Source organism: Canis lupus, chromosome 7 (genome assembly GCF_048164855.1).
Source record: "Canis lupus baileyi chromosome 7, mCanLup2.hap1, whole genome shotgun sequence".
Lineage (NCBI taxonomy): Eukaryota > Metazoa > Chordata > Mammalia > Carnivora > Canidae > Canis > Canis lupus.
Genome location: NC_132844.1, coordinates 5,463,823 through 5,482,143, shown reverse-complemented (window position 1 = coordinate 5,482,143; position 18,321 = coordinate 5,463,823). Strand labels below are relative to the sequence as shown.

The window sequence follows — 18,321 nt, the reverse complement described above, 5'->3', positions numbered from 1 at the left end:
AATTTATTTTGGGGGGTGGAGTCCAGAGTTCTCAAATCCAACTCATAAATTTAACACCTCTCATTTTCCTCTGGTGCCTTAAGGGCTTCTTAAAGTCACAGTCGAGAGGTCCTTCATGTAAAACCCAACTATAAAATTAAAATTTCAGCATTTTAATTAAGTCTGTGAAAGTCCACCAAATTAATTTGCAGCAGCAAAATAAGATGAAATTATGTAAAGCACAGGGATCAATTTATCATCTCATAACTCATGATTAATTCAACGAGCTTTTACTTCCATGTCTAGGTGACAGATAACTAAAATCCAATTGTCTGACTGCATCATATGAAAAATGGGACTTTCTTTTACCCCTAAACTAGCTTTCTAAAGATCTAGAAACATATTCTCTCCAAGGATAAAAAATGGGCTCTGCTGCCAGGAAGGTTTTGGAGGAGAAGTGGGATGCCCAGAACCAGTGGGCTGAAGGGACAGCAAAAGAGCCCGGGACCTCCAGTGCCACAGCAGCTCCCGGGGCACCTTCCTCCCCGTCAGCCTAGGCATCTTCTAGTGTGAGTTCCTAATTTACCAACACCTCTCAGTTCAGGGCCAAGTGTCCCTCGGGCCTTGATCTTCTCTTATGTCTCTCTGTCCCCAAGATCAGGCTACATGAGAATAGAATCTCCCGACTCACGTGTCAAGAGCCATAGACTCTGCTTAGTGGACGTCCCTTTACTTGCCGGGGGCGCACAGACTCAGCCCAGGCAGGAGCTGCCACAACGTGTTAAGTCACTGATAAAGGCCGATGCTCCATCATGATTTTAAATGCCCTAAGATCTGAGTGCCTTTGGATTCGTTAGCTTCTCACACCACTGCCTGCAACATCTCCTCTGCTCTCTGGCCTAGTGGGTCCCGGTCTGCCAAGCATCTTGGGAGAAAAGCAAAAAAGGCAGATTCCTCCAAATGCAAAATGGAACTTGAACCTCCAGATGATGGTTTTGTTTTGTGACACACTTGACTGCCTACTCACGGGCATGAATCTGTCGCTTCAAATGGTTTTCCAAAGCAATTTACTAAAGTGGATCTTTAAAACACGTCGGGATGAATCATTAAAACATCTCAAGATGATGATAACCCTGGAAGGCGGAAGATGCTGAAGCAAATGGAAGGCATCTTATCTGCCTCTAAGTAAATGGATAAATTTAAGCAGCAAGGCCTCAGAAACTGTATCCCTACCAAGTCCCTATCAGGAGTCCCTGAGAACCTTACCACCCCTTCACTGATCAAATCCTTCTCTAAAAAGGGTGTATCAGTATCTTTCACAGTGTTTCCAAACCCACTTGCGCCTGGAATACAACCTGGGGGGTGCTGATGTATCTCAGGAACCTCAAGACTTCTTCATCCAGGGACTGAGCAGGGCCTGCCCACGGCTGGAGATCTATATGCCACCGGGGACCCTGCGAAAGATAGAAAACAGGTCCATGTATAAGGGCTTGAGGCGCTAGGGGTGGGGGTGACAAGGACACAGAATATCAGCTAGGCTCCCTGGCTCCTTTAGCTGCCTGCAAAATGAACATGTCTGCACACAGGCAGTGGGGAGTTGGTTCAGACCTGCTATCATTAAGGTCACATCAGTCACAGGAAAGCAAACAAGGCCTGAGAAAGCCCAGCTACTGGGCTAATCAAAAGACTACAGAGGCCTGGGGGACATCTGACTCTTCTGATCAAAAGCAAACTCCACTTGATCCCATGAGGCTCTCCCAACTGTGGCTTTGTATCACACAATCCGCTCCCCATACGAAGAAAAACTCCCCTATCTACTACAGTTTCCAAAGCTTAGAGCTTCTGAACTATGCATGCTCTTCACTCAGGTATTGCCATGGCCCGAATGCATGTGCCCCTCTCCCCCATATTCATAGGTTGAAATCCTAATGACCAAAGTGATGGTATGAGGAGCTGGGGCCTTGGGGAGGTGCTTACGTCACGAGGGGGAGCCCTCCTGAATGCTATTAGTAGTCTTATAAAAAAAAAGACCCCACAGAGCTCCCTAGCCCTTCCACCATGTGAGGACATGGCAAGAAGGCAGCAACCTGAAAGAGGGCCTTGACCGGAAGCTACCTCTGCTGGCCACCCTGACCTGGGACTTCCAAGCTCCAGCACTGGGAGCAGTGAATCTCTATTGTGCATAAACCACCCAGTCTGTGCTATTTTGTTATGGCAGACCAAGATAGGTATTGAGGCAAGAATTGCCTGTCACCCAAACAAGAAATACCTAAACAGGCTAACCCTGATAGGCTTCAGTATAAACCGGAGGGGGGGTGTGCCCCTAAATGGAGTGGCCTGGGTGACTGGGTTCTACTGAAAGCTAGGAGGAGTGGGAGAGCAAGCAGGTTGGTCAGCGTCCAGCCGGGTGTGTGGGCTTGGGAAAGAGGAGCGCGCCCTGGTGTGAGGGTCTGAGACAAATACCAACACTTCATAAGTGATAAGCCTCGTTCCAGGTAAGACATTATTATTAGGTTCCAGACAGGTCTGTCCCTTCTGGTAGTAGCTGAGCGCCCTGCCACTCTCTGATCCCCAACCCCCCCCCCCAGGCCACCTTCTTCTCAGCTGCCAGTTTCCTGGGTGTGCACCCTGTGCCATCTCAGAGGGGCCTGTGTCAGGCTCAATGCTCTGCTGATGCTGTCCTGAAATTCTTTCATTAAATTTTTGAATCAGGGGTCTCACATTTTCATTTTGCCCTGAACCCCACAAATCACGTAGCCAGTCTGCCCCGAGGGGCACCCTTCCCGGGAACCCAGACTTTCCTTGTAGCTGTTGCCATTCTGTGAAGGTTGAGCAGGCAAAGACTCTCATCAGAGAAAGCCGGAGAACATTAATATATCTTCCCAGTTAATGCCTTCCACCACTGTCCCCCGCCTTTTTTTCCTCTTCTCTGAAGTAGATGTGGATTACCATTTGGTCCAACAATATTGAGCACCAGTCACTGTGTGCCAGACAGTGGTCAACACAGATATGAACAAAACCTGGACTCTCTCGAGAAGTACAGGCTGGTGGGGGAGACAGATACACATAAACCGACTTTGACAGGGGAAGGCTGAAACATTAGGGAAAGCAGTTCTTTTCAGGAGATTATTTAATTATGAAATCATGAATTACGTGCACATTTAAATACAAATACTTCCCAGTTTTTCTTGGTCACATTCTTCTGACATCAAATGACGGAGTGCCTTACCAAGTTGCCACAACACTGTGCTTTGGGCAAACTTGTCTAGGCCTGGGGTTCAAACTCCTCATGTCCCCATCATATGGCCACTCACAAGTGCCCCCAGCCTCTGGCCCAGGAGCCTCTTGATAAAAATGATTAAGTCCACCCATAACGGTCTTCCTCTAAATCGGGGATCAGTAACCTCTTTCTGTAAGGGGTGAAACAGCAGATATTTTAGGTTTTGCAGGCCATACAGTTTGTTGCAATTCCTTGCCTTCTGCCACAGCTCAAAAGCAGCCACAGACAGTAAGTAAGCCAACGGTCATGGCTGTGTTCCAATAAAACTCCATTTACAAAAATAGGTTGCAGGCTGGATTTGGCCCACAAGGCTGTCGTTTGCTGACCTCTGGTAGAGTTGATTCTAATTTGGAGGCAGACTGGCCTAGGAGAGAGCATTTACTCAAAATAATGCAAGAGAGATAGATTACCATATCTAGATTATAACTAACTTTGTCATCTGGGTGACTGGGGCAAATGTAAGTCAAGAGTTCTAGCAGGATACAATGGGCTCCTTCCAACTGGTGAATTTGAGAAGAATTTAAGAAAGACTATTTATAAAGGTGTGGCCAGGGTTTAAGGAAACTGATAAGAAGAATGCGATGCCTATGGTTGACAGGACCTGAGAGCCGTCACAAATCCTAAGCCTGAACGAGGAGGAAGAGAAATTTGTGGAACCCAGAGAGGGCAATTGGATGGAGAAGGCATTCAATAAAGGAACAAAGCCAATCCCATCACATCCAGTCCTATTGTATACCCACACTGTCAAAGCCAAGAAGAGGCAGAGATGAGAGAGGCTACGGTTAGCCTCGCGGGGGGGGGGGGGGGGGGGGGGGGGGGGCTGTAAAACAAGACAAGAGTGGAAACAGGAGAAGCAAACAGAAGGTCTCCTGCATAGCTTCCTTTGGAAAGAGGTAAATGACACTTGACCGGGGACTTATTCATTCATTCATTCAGTGGGCATTCGTGCCTCATGCCAGGCTCTGGGCTACAGTGTAATACAGGATAACTTAATAATACAGCTTTAACCCAATAAATGTAACACAGTCTGTAGGGGGCTCTGACAGATGTCTCTATAGGGCAAATGGGGTCACAAAGAGATGGTGGGCCCAAGCATAACCCCAAGATAAATGCCAAAAAATATAAATGCAAATTGTGGAAAGCAGTCTCCACTGCAAGAAGCCCCAAGGCTTCATTAAAGAGCCACCCTAAACACAGCAGGAGCCACTTAACCTGAGCCAACACGCGAAAATAACTTCACAAATCAATAACAATGAGTCCACATGGTGAAGCTGTGTGGGGAAACTACAGGATTATCTTCAGGATCCTAATTGCAATCTGATATTTCTCATTTCTGACTGAGTGTTGACCATGATGAAGCTCAACGTGGCAGCTGGAACACTGAAGCTCAGTCGAGGAATCGCAGGTGAAGAAGGTATAATAGAAAAACACAGCCAAGAGGTGCCCTGGACGTGCTCTGGCTTAATGCTCTGGTTGAGCTGTTTAAAAAACATTTCACATAAAAGTAATGTTCTTATTGGAATCCGCCTGACAGCAGTTCGTGATTATTTCCCCAAGGAAACCACTTGCTTTTATCATCTCTTTCAATTATCATTTGTCTTAATTCTCCAGTGCACACATCAATATTTGTCCTTCCCAACAACCCGCCGACAGAATTTTCTGGGCACCTTAAAACATCCATGGCTGGTGTTTCATAGAACAAGGCAAAAACAAAACAAAAAACCTTTAAAAAAAATTATGATTTTATCCCCAAACAATTCCCTAATGCCAGCATACACTATTAGCCATATGCTCCAAATATCATGTGGCCAGAACGATGCTACTCCCAGCACTCCCAGGAAGTGGAGACCTGGATTCCCAGTCCTGTCTGCCACCCCCGCTTCCTCCCGGGATGGGTAAAGGAACAGCTTCTGCAGAAGGGGGTGGCTGCACTGTCATTCGGGGCCAGTCCATCTGTCCCTGGCTGACTTGGGCTAACATGTCAATAAGCTGCCACAGAGAAGTAGCCAAGCTCTTGAGCCACTGCAGGGACGAGGGGCCCTCTGCTCCTTTGCAGCCCAGGGACCTGGGCCCCGAACCACCAACCTCCATTCCTACAAAGGAGGCCCTCCCCCAGCATGGACAGCGGCTCAGGGAACACAGGTATCCAGACTTCCCAGGAAAAGCAGCAGCCTCCACTTTGTGAAGGTTTTATCTGGCACTTTCTCTAGGCAAATGTGCATTGAAAAGTGAACTGGCTTCCTCTAAACCCTAAGATGTTTTGGGTGCAGAGAAAAAATTTGCAAAAAGTAAGATTAAGGACAGCAAAAGATATATACTGCTAACTCATGTTGTTCTGAGGCTGTTTTGCAGACATCCGAGATTCTGCATCCCACAGGGTAGGAAAAAAAAAAAAAAAAAAAAAAAAGATCACTGAGTCAGTCCAAGCCAGTGCACACAGATAATGGACCTGGCTCAAAAGACCACAACAAGCATAGCCGTGGGGCTCTCAGATATTTTTACGATTTATGATTTCAGCGTTAAACTTGTTTCTTAAAAAAAAAAAAAAAAAAAAAGATTCTTTCAAGCCAAAGAGACTGAATTCCAAGATTTTACTATTAAAAGATAATGCAAAAAAAAAAATAAAATAAAAGATAATGCAAAAAATAAAGCAATGTTTTAAAAATACTCTTTTGCCTACCAGCCTACACTTATGCATGTAATAGGAATGTCTTACTTCAAGACCACAAGCCCCAAGCAAAACTGATTGCATGGAAAAAAAGAAATTAAGAAAAGCAGACCCACCCATGACCCAAAAAGAGAGCCATCAAGTCTGCCTCGTGCAAGAGCTTTCCTTGTCTTGAAATTTGGAGTAACAGCTTCTCTTCCACGGGCAGTTCCCCCACGTACATGAATGACTTCATGGAGCCCCATAGAAACTGTCAGAAAAGGGCACCTGGGTGGCTCAGCGGTTGTCTGTCTTTGGCTTACGGTGTGATCCCGGGGCCCCAGGATCAAGTCCCACATCGGGCTCCCCGTGGGGAGCCTGCTTCTCCCTCTGCCTGGGTCTCTGCCTCTGTCTCTCATGAATAAGTAAATAAAATCTTAAAAAAAAAAAAAAAAAAGAAAAAAAGAAAAAGAAATTGTCAAAGAAGGCCCATGCTACCATCAGTTACATGAGCATCTTTTAACATATTTGTGTAAAATACGAAGTAGGCCCAAAGGCAGGCTTCTAATGATCCATTACTCTGTGTTTCAATGCTACAGTTCTTTAGGGATGAAATTATAGGATGAGTGGTTTAAATGGTCAGTTTCCTTATTGTTGTGGATAATTGGTAGAGTTTGGGGGGTATTTTTATAGTTTCAATACTCCCAAAGGCACATTCCCATCACTAAGTAAGTTCCTGACAGGTTTTAGAACCAGCAACTTTCTGTTGGGAGAGGTGGCTAACAATTGATTCTCTGCATTAGGGTCATGCTATAGAAAAGAATCAGGTTGTGAGCCCTTGAATCAAACTAAACAACATGCAGAGCATGTGTTGATGGGCTGATGTTAGGGAAGTCTAAGCTTTCTCCAACAAACCCAAAACAAGCAAAATTTATTTGTTTTGCAATTGTGTGCTAATTAGGAGCATCTGTTAGTGGGCAGGAAGCAATGATTGAAGGAAATTGTTTATTCCTTTTTAGAAGGAGAAGGCGGTGGTGGGAGTTGTAGGGCCAGGGGAGAAGGAGGCACACAAAACAGTGCCCGGGGCAGAACCTGGGTCCAGGTGCAGCTGAGAGCATGTGAGCATCAGTCTCTGCCTTTCTGTAATGCCCTTAAATAATCATGGTTTTTAGGACTTGGCCTGAGTGTGCAGGGAGGGCTCTGTGCATCTCTGGCAGCTTACACACCTTCCCCTCTGCATGCTTGTGGGCCTTTTTCTCACTTGTTAGTCCTGCTTCGGAAAGGGCAGAGGGTCAGTTACACATTTTGTAGTGACATTTAAAATTCAGATACCCCATGCAAAAATGTCATTAAAAAAAGAATCTCAGTTTCAGTTCTGGATAAGATGAGTAAGCACACCCCCACCCTGTGTCTTATACTGAATGTAGCAATAAAACCTGGCCGGAACGCACGGAGCAGTGATAGGAGGAATCTGAAAAGTAAATACCAGCGGGCAGATTGGAGAAGACCAGAATTCAGAGTACCACTGAAGCTGCAGTGAGGTCACATTGTTTGTTCTTCTGGGGTCCTCTCTCCTGGTCTCCACCCAAAGTGGCCCCACCCTGGCAGTGGGCATTGGCACAGACCAAGAGCATCGAAGCCCCCTAGTTCAGGCTCCAGCAGGGATGTGGGGAAAATTCATCTTCCCCTGTTGTTTTTCTTCCTTTTCTCCATTCTAGCATCCTAACTCCTGGGTAATCCCACATTTTTCTTCCTTTTCTCCATTCTAGCATCCTAACTCCTGGGTAATCCCACATTTTTCTTCCTTTTCTCCATTCTAGCATCCCAACTGCTGGGCAATCCAGTGGTAGAAGCCAAGCAGAGGGCTGCAGGCACCTAAAACTCAGAGAGAAGGGAAGCTTACTCTTTGATCTGTGGCTGTGACCCCAAGAGAATGGGGTGAACTCCCAGTGAGTATTTTCTGTCTCTCCCATATCTTGGCCTAAAGATTCAGGCACAATTGCCAGGCATATGCAGCAAAGCACAGGCAGAGAAGAGGTAACTAAAGCCCAACCTTTCTGGCCAGAGGTTCTGAAACCATGGAACTGCATAATACTGAAGAAATAGTGAAAAAGGAAAGCAACCCCATAAAGTGGTTTATGGAGTCCTGGGCTCACCCCTGAACTGTAGGAGCATGGATCGGACCCTAGTTAGAATAGCAAAGGCTTTGGGAACCAAGATGACAGGCCTGTGCAAGGTCCCAGACTAGATGCCAGGTGGCATGTATGTGGGATAGATCTAAAAAAAAAAAAAAAAAAATTGCAAAGTGTTTGAAAACAGGACTGATATTGAAATCACAGTCCCCTGAGTCTGGCTGAAATTTGAGGCCTGAATCCAATCAGATTGTCTGTGAAAACAAATATATTGACCTTATCTATAGTATTTTTTTTTTTTTTTTTATTTTTTATTTATTCATTCATGATAGTCACAGAGAGAGAGAGAGAGAGGCAGAGACACAGGCAGAGGGAGAAGCGGGCTCCATGCACCGGGAGCCCGACGTGGGATTTGATCCCGGGTCTCCAGGATCGCGCCCTGGGCCAAAGGCAGGCGCCAAACCGCTGCGCCACCCAGGGATCCCCTTATCTATAGTATTTAAACATGACTCAGAGTCTCATAACATAAAAAATGTCTAGGATATAACCCAAAACTGCTCAGCACGTGAAGAATCAAGAACATCCCAACTGGTGTGCAGAAAAGACAATTAACAGGTGCCAATGCAGGCATAACACAGATGTCAGAATTATTTAACAAAAACTTAAAAGCGAGTATAGAAATAATCCAAGAAGTAAGAGCATATTTTCTTGAAACTGTGGCTAGATAGAAGATCTCAGCAAAGAAATAGGAGGAACAGAGAGCTACAAGGAAATTTTAAAACTGAAAAATGCAATAATCAAAACAAAACTCTCAGTGGATGGACTCAGCAGCAGAATGGATATGACACAAGAAAAAGTCAGTGAACTTGAAGACTGATCAACAGAGAGTATCCACTCTGAACAAGAGAGAGAAAAAAATGATTTGGAGGGACAAAAAAGAAAAGAAAAGAAAAGAAAAGAAAAGAAAAGAAAAGAAAAGAAAAGAAAAGAAAAGGAAAAAAAGAAAAGAAAAGAAAAGAAAAGAAAAGAAAAGAAAAGAAAAGAAAAGAAAAGAAAAGAAAAGAAAAGAATAGAATCTCAGGGACCCATGGGACAATATCAAGGGGTCTAAGGTTCAGTCACCAGAATGCCAGAGGAGGAAGAAAGAATGCAGTGCAGAAAAATATACACATAGATTTAAAGTTATAATGGCTGAAAGATGACGAAATTTAACAACAGTTATGAACCTAAAGATTTAAGAAGCTCAGCAAGCCCTAAACAGACTCAAAGAAATCCATGCCTACTCACATCAGACACAAACTATTCACAACTAAACACAACGAAAGCTAAATCTATTACTCTTGCGATGGACTCGGTAGTGGGCTGGGGGCGAGTGGGGAGAAGCAGAGCCCATCCCACGGGGGGATAGAGGGGCGGGGGGCTCTCAGCCTGAGGTCCCCTCCCCGCGAAGGCCCAGTCCCACCTCTCCAAGTCCATCTGCTGACTGCCTCTGGCAGCAGACAGTACACATGCTGAAACCCAAATCCAGAGCAGCATTTTGAACCCTTTGCCCATCAATCTGCGGCCTCTGCATCATCACACAGAGTGGAGGCTGCGAGGCAAGGCAAACAGAAATCAAATCAACTCTGGCAAGAAAAAAAAATGCACTATGATTCAGGCAGGCCCTGATAACTTTTAGGAAGGAATTAAGCACAAGGAAGAATAGATGCTCAGCTCCAGATTTAATCTCTAAGTTATCTCTAAGCTGGAAAGAAATGCCAAACAAGTCTGAGCTGGGTTTTGTTCTTCAGCCGGCATCTTTAAATCCCCCCACATTTTCTGCGTGTGACAAGACAGTTCAAGTCTGGGTGAGATAGGAACCCACAAAGGAATGGCTAAACGAATAAAACATTACATATTTTAGGTTTTTATTGCAGACAGTAGAAAGAGAAGCCAAATTCCTAGATAGATCCAGTGAAATGCAAAGGTTCTCATTTGTTTTCATGATGTAGAAACCATACAGCATCTGCATACTTAGTAGGAACTCAAATGTCAAATCTTGCTTCTCACTGGGGCAACACATCAACCAGGAAAGGAGGAAGGAGTTTCATTTGTCTTATGAAAGTCAGATGATATAAGAAAGTTTGCCTAAGAAAACAAATGGGGATTTAGAAACATTAACCACATTTTTAAGGAATCTCTCTCTCTCTCTCTCGCTCTGTTTCTCTCTCTCTCTCTCTCTCTCACACACACACACACACACACACACGTGCACACTTCCACAGATATGCACACCCTATTCAAAACATATAGGGGACCCAGACTTTCTGGAATTCAAAATCCAAGAAGCTTAACATCATTATCTGAATCAATATCAATCTGCTAAGAGTTCAGGGACTTATTTCAGTTAGAAAACTCCATCCAGTTAACATCTCCCCCAAACATTTACCAGTTCCTGAACCATCAGCCTCAGGTAGAAGTCTATAGCACCCCTATAAACCCATTTCAAGGAGCCTTGGATCCTGAGTAGCTCCAAACCCAAAGGAGAAGTGGAGTTAGCAGAGGGAGGTGTGGGGGGGAGGACAGGAAAACCACTGGGATGGGGAGAAAGGAATTGAGAAGGGAAGAGGGGAACAGGGGAGGGTATGAGAGGAAAGAGGGGATGCTCCCCCAATACGTGCACAGCCAGCTCCATCCTCCCCACAAGGTCACCTGGGACTCAGGTTGTCCGTAAGGGGTGCCCAAGGCCTCTTTGGTGGCTCTCAGCTCACGTCAGTCCTCAAACCTCAAGCCAAACCACAGGTCTCCCCACAGGCTCCTTCACTGTGATTCCAAAACTGTCACTGAACCCATGCAGATGCCCCATTAGCCTCTCAGCCTGAGAGCCACTAAGGAAGCTCTGTGGCACAAGGTTGAGCAGAAAGTCTATCAATGGTAAAGTTCGGTGCTGCTGAACAATTTTACAGGGTAAAGTTCGGTGCTGCTGTAAAATTTTACAATTTTACAGTGTTTTAGTTCTAGACTCTAAACAAGATGTGATTTTCACTACCAAAGAGAATTAAAATGTGTCACCCAGAGTCACCAAGGGCAGGGGAACAGGGATCATCCCATAGGCCACCACAAGCCTCTGAATCACAGAGCCACATACCCTGCAGCCACCCCAGAGGCTAGCAGGGGGAACAGCAGCAGCATAAGGCACACACATAGGTGGGGAGTGATAAAACCTTCCCTGGGAATCAATGGTAGGCACTGGATGGTACTGGAATAGTCTCCTTCGAGAAAGGACATAAGCAAGCAAGACATAAGGGGCTCTGTCATGAGTAGGACAGCCCAGAGTGGGAAGAAGGAAGAGAGCACAGCAGAATCCAGGACTCCAGCCAAACCACCCACTATTTACCACATGGTTCAAGGGCATCATCGGCTTCCTGATGAAGCTATCACATCCCATCGAATACGAGCCATCAGCAGCACACAATTATGTACGTAGGCACGCATGTAGGTACGTATTTCTCAGTTTTCACCAAGTTTTCTTTTATTAACTCTGTTGTCGCTTTCATATTGTCCGTATTGCCACTCTCTGGCCTTTCAATTGTGATATAGTATTAGGAAGCCTGAGTGAATCCTACTGACAATTAGAGATAAGACTCTGGTTCTGGGACATTCCTCTCATGATTCTATATTTATAGAACATTCTTCTTCTGTCTGAATGCACTGTAAGTTATAGTGCCTGACAAGAAGAAGCATCCCAATAAATGTCTCTTTGTCATCTGTGGGAAGCTGCCAGCAAGATAAAACAAGGCAGAGCAAGTTCACTGGACGACTCTGGAACCAAAAGCACTTACACTTCAAACCTAAATGGAAGGAAAGATCTACAATCTTTACCACTAAGTGGCCCTTTTCAGGAACATGAAAAAATTGCTGAAAGAAACAGACCTTTTCAGAGGTCAGTTATTATTATTGGGTTTGCCACCATGGAACTCTCTGGACTCAGAGCTCTCTGGTGAATGAGAGTGAGAATCCCTGAGTTTAGAAGCGAAACTGTTAATGTGGCAGACGACCTTGGCCCGGTCCCCTTTTCCCATTTCAGCGTGGAAATCACAAGAGTAAAGGGGACGAATTGTGCAAATAAACATAGCAGATCTAAGCTGATGAAAATGTTGACCATATTTCTTAATGGTATGAGAAAGAAGGACTAACAGTCCTCATGTTAAAAAAAAAAAAAAAAAAAGGCAGCCCGGGTAGCTCAGTGGTTTAGTGCCACCTTCAGCCCAGGGCGTGATCCTGGAGACCCGGGATCGAGTCCCATGTCAGGCTCCCTGCATGGAGCCTGCTTCTCCCTCTGCCTGTGTCTCTGCCTCTGTGTGTGTGTGTGTCTCTCATTAATAAATAAAATCTTTTTTTAAAAATCCTGAAAGAGTTTTAAAAACAAGCACGAATCCAGAAGACAGGAACTCTTCTAACTTTAAATTTTACTTGTTGGGGATCCCTGGGTGGCGCAGTGGTTTGGCGCCTGCCTTTGGCCCAGGGCGTGATCCTGGAGACCTGGGATCGAATCCCACATCGGGCTCCCGGTGCATGGAGCCTGCTTCTCCCTCTGCCTGTGTCTCTGCCTCTCTCTCTCTCTCTCTGTGACTATCATAAATTTAAAAAATTTTTTAAAAATAAAATAAAATAAATTTTACTTGTCTCATACTTGTAGAGAATCACTGTAATCAGAGAACTTAAGAATGAGCTAGACCAACTCTTTTATATAATGACTGAAGAAAGTCAAGGTGAGAGACGTGAAACGACATACCAGCGTCACAAAGGTAGGAGGAGGTGGGCTGTGACTCAGAGCCAGACCTCTAGGCTACTAGTCCCATACATGCTCTGCTACACCGTGCTGCCTCCACCCCAGGTCTAAGAGTTTTATCCTCCCCATACCTAGATTTCCTGTTGATATAGACATTACTTGTTATTTTTATCCACTAAAATTCTGGGGATGTTTGTTACTGCAGCATAACCTATCCTATCCTGACTGACACAGGTACTACTTAAAAGCACAAGGTAAAAGATGCTTATCATTGTTGTTAGGTACACATCCCCACTGAACCCTCCTAATGCCACATCAGAGACTGAATGGTAGGCTAGAACAGACCATGGGTTTTCTGGACATTCTCAGATAGGGAAAGAAGTATAATCAAAGACAATTCACCAAAACTCAAAGAAGTTAGAAAGTGCTCAGATAGAAACCATAAGGACTTCTTAGGAACTTACAGGACTTTCTAGGTTTACATAACAAATCCTCCTCTCTGTTCTCTAAGTGCATCCTGTCCTGAACATACCTTTATTCTCCTACTCACGATTCTCTCTTTTATTCACTACTTCAGTTCAAATTCCATTTGTTTATTCCCACACACTTCCCCCAAATTTCCTAATCACTCAAGCTTTTACTATGTGCAAAATAAACTATGCAAAGCAGGTCCTTCAGCAATTATTGCTTGTGCTTCTCATTTTACACTTAATCAAATGTTTGGTGTAATCTGTTTCAAGTGCGTTGGTCTGGTTTCTCTAACTGGACTACAAACCTGTGAGAACATCATGTGTTTTGCTTCTTTTACAGTCCCCCACAGAAATGATTCCCAGGGACATTTTTACATTGATTTAAATGCCAAGAAGAAAAGAACATGATATAATTCTGGGGATGGAGGACAATGTTTTATTACTTTGGATGAAAGGAGGGAAATTCCCTGGGCTTTATAGTAATACCTTAACCCAGCTAAATATAAATACTATTTATTTATTTTGATGGAAATAAGTTATTAACCCTAAATGTTCTTTTTGTTTTTTAAAAAAGATTTTATTTATTTATTTGAGACAGAGAGCACAAGGGGAGAAGGGTAGAGGGAGAGGGAAAAGCAGACTCCCCACTGAGCAGGGAACCTGACGTGGAGCTCTATCCCAGGACCCCTGAATCATGACCTGAGCCAAAGGCAGATGCTTAACTGATTGAGCCACTCAGGTGCCACAAACTTAAATGCCTGATAGATAAAAAGGGTAGTAACCACTTACATACCAGTTATAAAGTTTAAGTTAAACCTGTACATGTTCTATACCTTGAAATCATCCTATTTGTTAAGAAGAGCACAGAGCGGGGCGCCTGGGTGGCTGAATCAGTTAAGCATCTGCCTTTAGCTCAGGTCAGGATCCCAGGGTTGCATTAGGCTCCCTGCTCAGCTGGGGCGGGGGGGACTGGAGGGATGGGGGGTGAGAGGGAAGGATCCCCTTCTCCCTCTCTACCTCCACCAACTCGGGCACACTCTCTCTCAAATAAATACATAAAATCTTTAAAAAAATAAAGAGCACAGAGCTCTTCTACTACATTGAAAGTTTGTCTTCATAATTCCAAAGACCATTGGCATATAATCTATAAATACTTGCTACTGTAAATTTTATTTGTTAAATGCAGAAGTGTTCACTTAGAGGTGAAAACTATGTCATGAGAGGCCGATCCCACAAAGCCTTGCACGGATGCGCCTTCTGACCGTAACTGTCCTGTTCCCAACATTCCACCTGCACAACTATGCTGTGTAGATTCTCATAGAGGTAAATAAATGCATTCCTCCTTGAAAGAATCTGTTTTACAAATAAATAACAACTCTAAAATATGGTGCACAATTTTTATTTTCTTCAGCATATATTATCGTGGAAGCACTGTTAATCTCTCCGCCAAACCAACCCGTCAGATCAACGGACACTCCGCATCTTCTCTACCCGTGCTCTCCTGCTGCTACTGGTTTAGTTCTATTTTCACCAGGTGTCACTTGGTTTGTTCCCAAACCAGTTTATATCCCTTGTACAAGTTACTGGAACTCTATCATTTAATTAAAATATAGGTAAAATCTAGATAAATCTGTGCACAAAAAGAAAGCCAAGTCACTAAAGAATTAGGCACTATTTTTATTTTTATTTTTTTTTATTAGGCACTATTTTTAAATGCTGTCGCATGAGGTACGAGTGAAGTAACTGTGAGATGGAATCACAAAATCACTGAATTCTAAAGGTGTTCTACATGCAGGTTGCTCCACAAGCGTTAAGTTCTTGCCCCACTTTGAAGAAACCAAAATTGGAAAGGTGTGATGCAGTTGAGATGGGCTTCTGCAAGAAAGGCCAGCACCCCAGCCAGAGGCCACACTCACAACAAAACCGGCAAACAAATGCCCACGCGTGGTTGGAATTAAAACGGACGGCATGCATACTTTTTGCTAATCACTGTTCTAATCACCTTCTACATAACTGGCCAATTACTGTGAATCGGTGACTTTCCAGTTGAGGCTTCTACTCACCTTGCCAACTAAATGGTGGTAGAGATTCCACAAGCGCACAGGATAGTGCAATGTTGGTAATCAACTTAGATGCGAGGCTAATGTCAGGGCGTCGCTGGAAAAACACAAACATTAAGTAGGACCATGGATAAGGCAGGAGAGTGGAAGAGATGACCATCACTTCCATTATGCTTGTTTCTCAAGAAGCTATGATGTTTTCTGCCTTAAAAAAAAAATTTTTAACAATCAACATTTTGGGGTACCTGGGTGCCTCAGTGGTTGAGCATCTGCCTTTGGCTCAGGGTGTGATCCCAGGGTCCTGGGATCGAGTCCCTGTATCGGACTCCCCATGGGGAGCCTGCTTCACGCTCTGCCTATGTCTCTGCCTCTCTCTCTGTCTCTCATGAATAAATAAATAAAATCTTTTTAAGAAATCAACATTTTTATAACATAAAACAAGCACTTATTTACAAATGGAGTAACATAAAAATCCATAGCAGGGAGGAACCACTGGGTACTATTCTGAGAGTAAATCATGGCTCTTCTCCAAGGTACAGCTTAACCAGGGCAGAACTGGCCATCCGCAGGACTGCACTCCTCCGCACCCCATCTCCCACCAGGCCCGGGCCTGCTGTGGCCCCAAATCTACAGGCCACTGGGCTGACCTCCGGGCTCCACCTCCTGAGGGCTCAGCCCAGCCAGCAGTGAGGGGATTCCAGGAGACCAAAGCCATCACACTGGGGCAGCTCGCAGTTAAAGGTGGACACCAGTTACAGAAGCTTCTACACCAAGGTTAGGAATCAGCCATCACAATCATAATGGACGAGTTTTACCCCGGGACTCACGCCTCCCCAAGGGAGGAACGGGTCCTGCACAGGAGGCCTGGGGCAGGTGCGGCAGAGGTATCTGCAGTCTGCAAACTCCTAGGACTGATCGTGATCCACTCCCAGGTTAAGAATTTAGGCCTTCGTGAGGCCCACGCTCCCCCTGAAATCAACTGTAGACAAATATGTATGCAAACAGACGTTCACTCTTCTAGAATACTTGTCTATAGATTCCATCGGTTTCCATCAAATTTGGAAACTCCTGTCTACACAGTTCCACAGGAAATTTGGGAAGAAGCTGAACATAAGTATTCTCTGCACAGAGCCTCCCTGTTGTACTTCTCTCTTTCTCTAATTTTTTTTTCCACCAAACTCCAATCTGTTCCTATTTCTCCGCTTCTATTTTTAAATTGAAAAATTTTGGGAAAAAAAAAAAAGGAGAAAAATTTTGGTTTCAAAATAACTATAATCCAAAAACTCCTTGAATAAAAGATACAGAACATTAAATCCCCAACCTTCCTTACCACTTCCCCCATTCTTATATGGTTTTGTTCCTTTTAAAAAAAATTTTTTAAATAAAAACCTTAAGAGCACTTTTGTTTTTCCCATGCAGTTAATGATTTGACCAAACATATGTGCTTTATTTTAATTATTGGCAACCCTGCTCGCCTATACTTTTTAAATAACAAAATTATACATAGAGATACTACTCTTTTTTTTTCTTTGCCCTGTTCCTTGGCTGGACATATCACCACCATAACTAGGAAGGATACAATGTTGTGTATGTTAAATAGACTTCCATTTATGCTAGTGGTTCAGTTTTATAAATAAGAACATTCCCTGTGCAGGAGTGAAGCCCAGGCATTTAGATTTTCCAAAACAATTCTCTGTAACCAGGGTGTCCAAATGAAGTCAAACACTTAGGTTTCAAAAGTGAGGGAGCTATCTGTTCCTGATTGAGGTTAATGTCCTCTTAGAGCACATTAGGTAAATAAGCCATTTTTTCACTACTTCTGTACAAAATGAATATTCACTATTCAAAAGAACATTCCCTATCATAATTACATAATCAGTTCAAATTTGTTCTTAACCAACATAAGGCATGCTTGAAATTCCAACCTGACGAAATAGCTAAAATTAAGCTTTAAAATATATTAGCTGACTTGGAGAGGATCTAAGAAGCCTTAATATCAAACCTAAAATCAATATATTTTTCTGAGATCCAGATTTCAACATCGATGTAGGCATAGTATGGAGTAGAAACAATATTAAATCTGACCTTGGCCAACCGGGGTTATAATCTCTATTTACCTTGAACCAGTTATTTAAGAGTCCTTCTTGGTGGAATGGAAATAACAACCATCTCACTCAAGAGACTGTTATGAGAACCATTAAGGATAATGACACAGCAAGCTTTTATAAGCTTGGGAAGACTTGTTTAAAAGTAAGGTATCAGGGGTGCCTGGTTGGCTCATTTGGTAGAGCATGTGACTCTTGATCTCAGGGTCATGAGTTCAAGCCCCACATTGGACATGGAGCCAATTTAAAATAATTTTTTTAAAAAGATTTTATCCATTTATTCATGAGAGACACAGAGAGGCAGAGACACAGGCAGAGGGAGAGGCAGGCTCTATGCAGGGAGCCTGACGTGGGACTCGATCCTGCATCTCCAGGATCAGGCCCTGGGCCAAAGGCAGCGCTAAGCCACTGAGCCACCTGAGCTGCCTTAAAATAATTTTTTAAAAAGGAAAGTATTGGTATAATTGCTGTTCCTTTTAATGCAAATGCCCTAGAGGAACAAACACATGGATTCCACATTTCTGCTAAACACACTCATTCCCATCAATGAGCACCATCAGATGGAGGTTCCAGGAACTCTCCCACGGTTAATATATCTTTATCTGAACAGAGAAAAACATGTAGTTTCACACTGGTCATAAATTCCATGGGCTTCTGGGCATTATTTTTAACTGAGATATAATTCACATACCGTAAAGTTGCCATTTTAAACAATTGAGTGCTTTTTTATATATACACAGATTGTGCAACCGTCACCACTATTGAATTCCAGAATATTTTCATCCCATCAAACTTCATCCCATCCATTCCCAGGAGCAGTCACTCTCCATCCCTTCCTCCCTCCAGCTCTGGCAACCACTAATCTACTTCCTGTCAC

At 43.9% G+C, this 18,321-nt stretch overlaps 1 protein-coding gene across 5 annotated transcripts in view; it reads right to left on the bottom strand.

Annotated features, from left to right (window-relative positions):
• The window catches only part of METTL24 (methyltransferase like 24), a 147,879-nt gene that overhangs the window by 62,913 nt on the left and 66,645 nt on the right, over positions 1-18,321 (bottom strand). For 3 of the 5 annotated variants that reach the window (XM_072831781.1, XM_072831782.1, XM_072831780.1), the window contains exon 2: positions 1,335-1,433. The exons of 1 other annotated variant lie outside the window; for it this stretch is intronic. Coding sequence is in view for 1 of the 4 variants with exons in the window: in XM_072831780.1 (XP_072687881.1) it covers positions 1,335-1,433 (99 nt within the window). In the remaining 3 variants the exon portion in view is untranslated. Of the gene's footprint in view, positions 1-1,334; positions 1,440-18,321 lie in introns of those variants that run through there. One more of the 5 variants, XM_072831784.1, reaches the window with a different exon arrangement.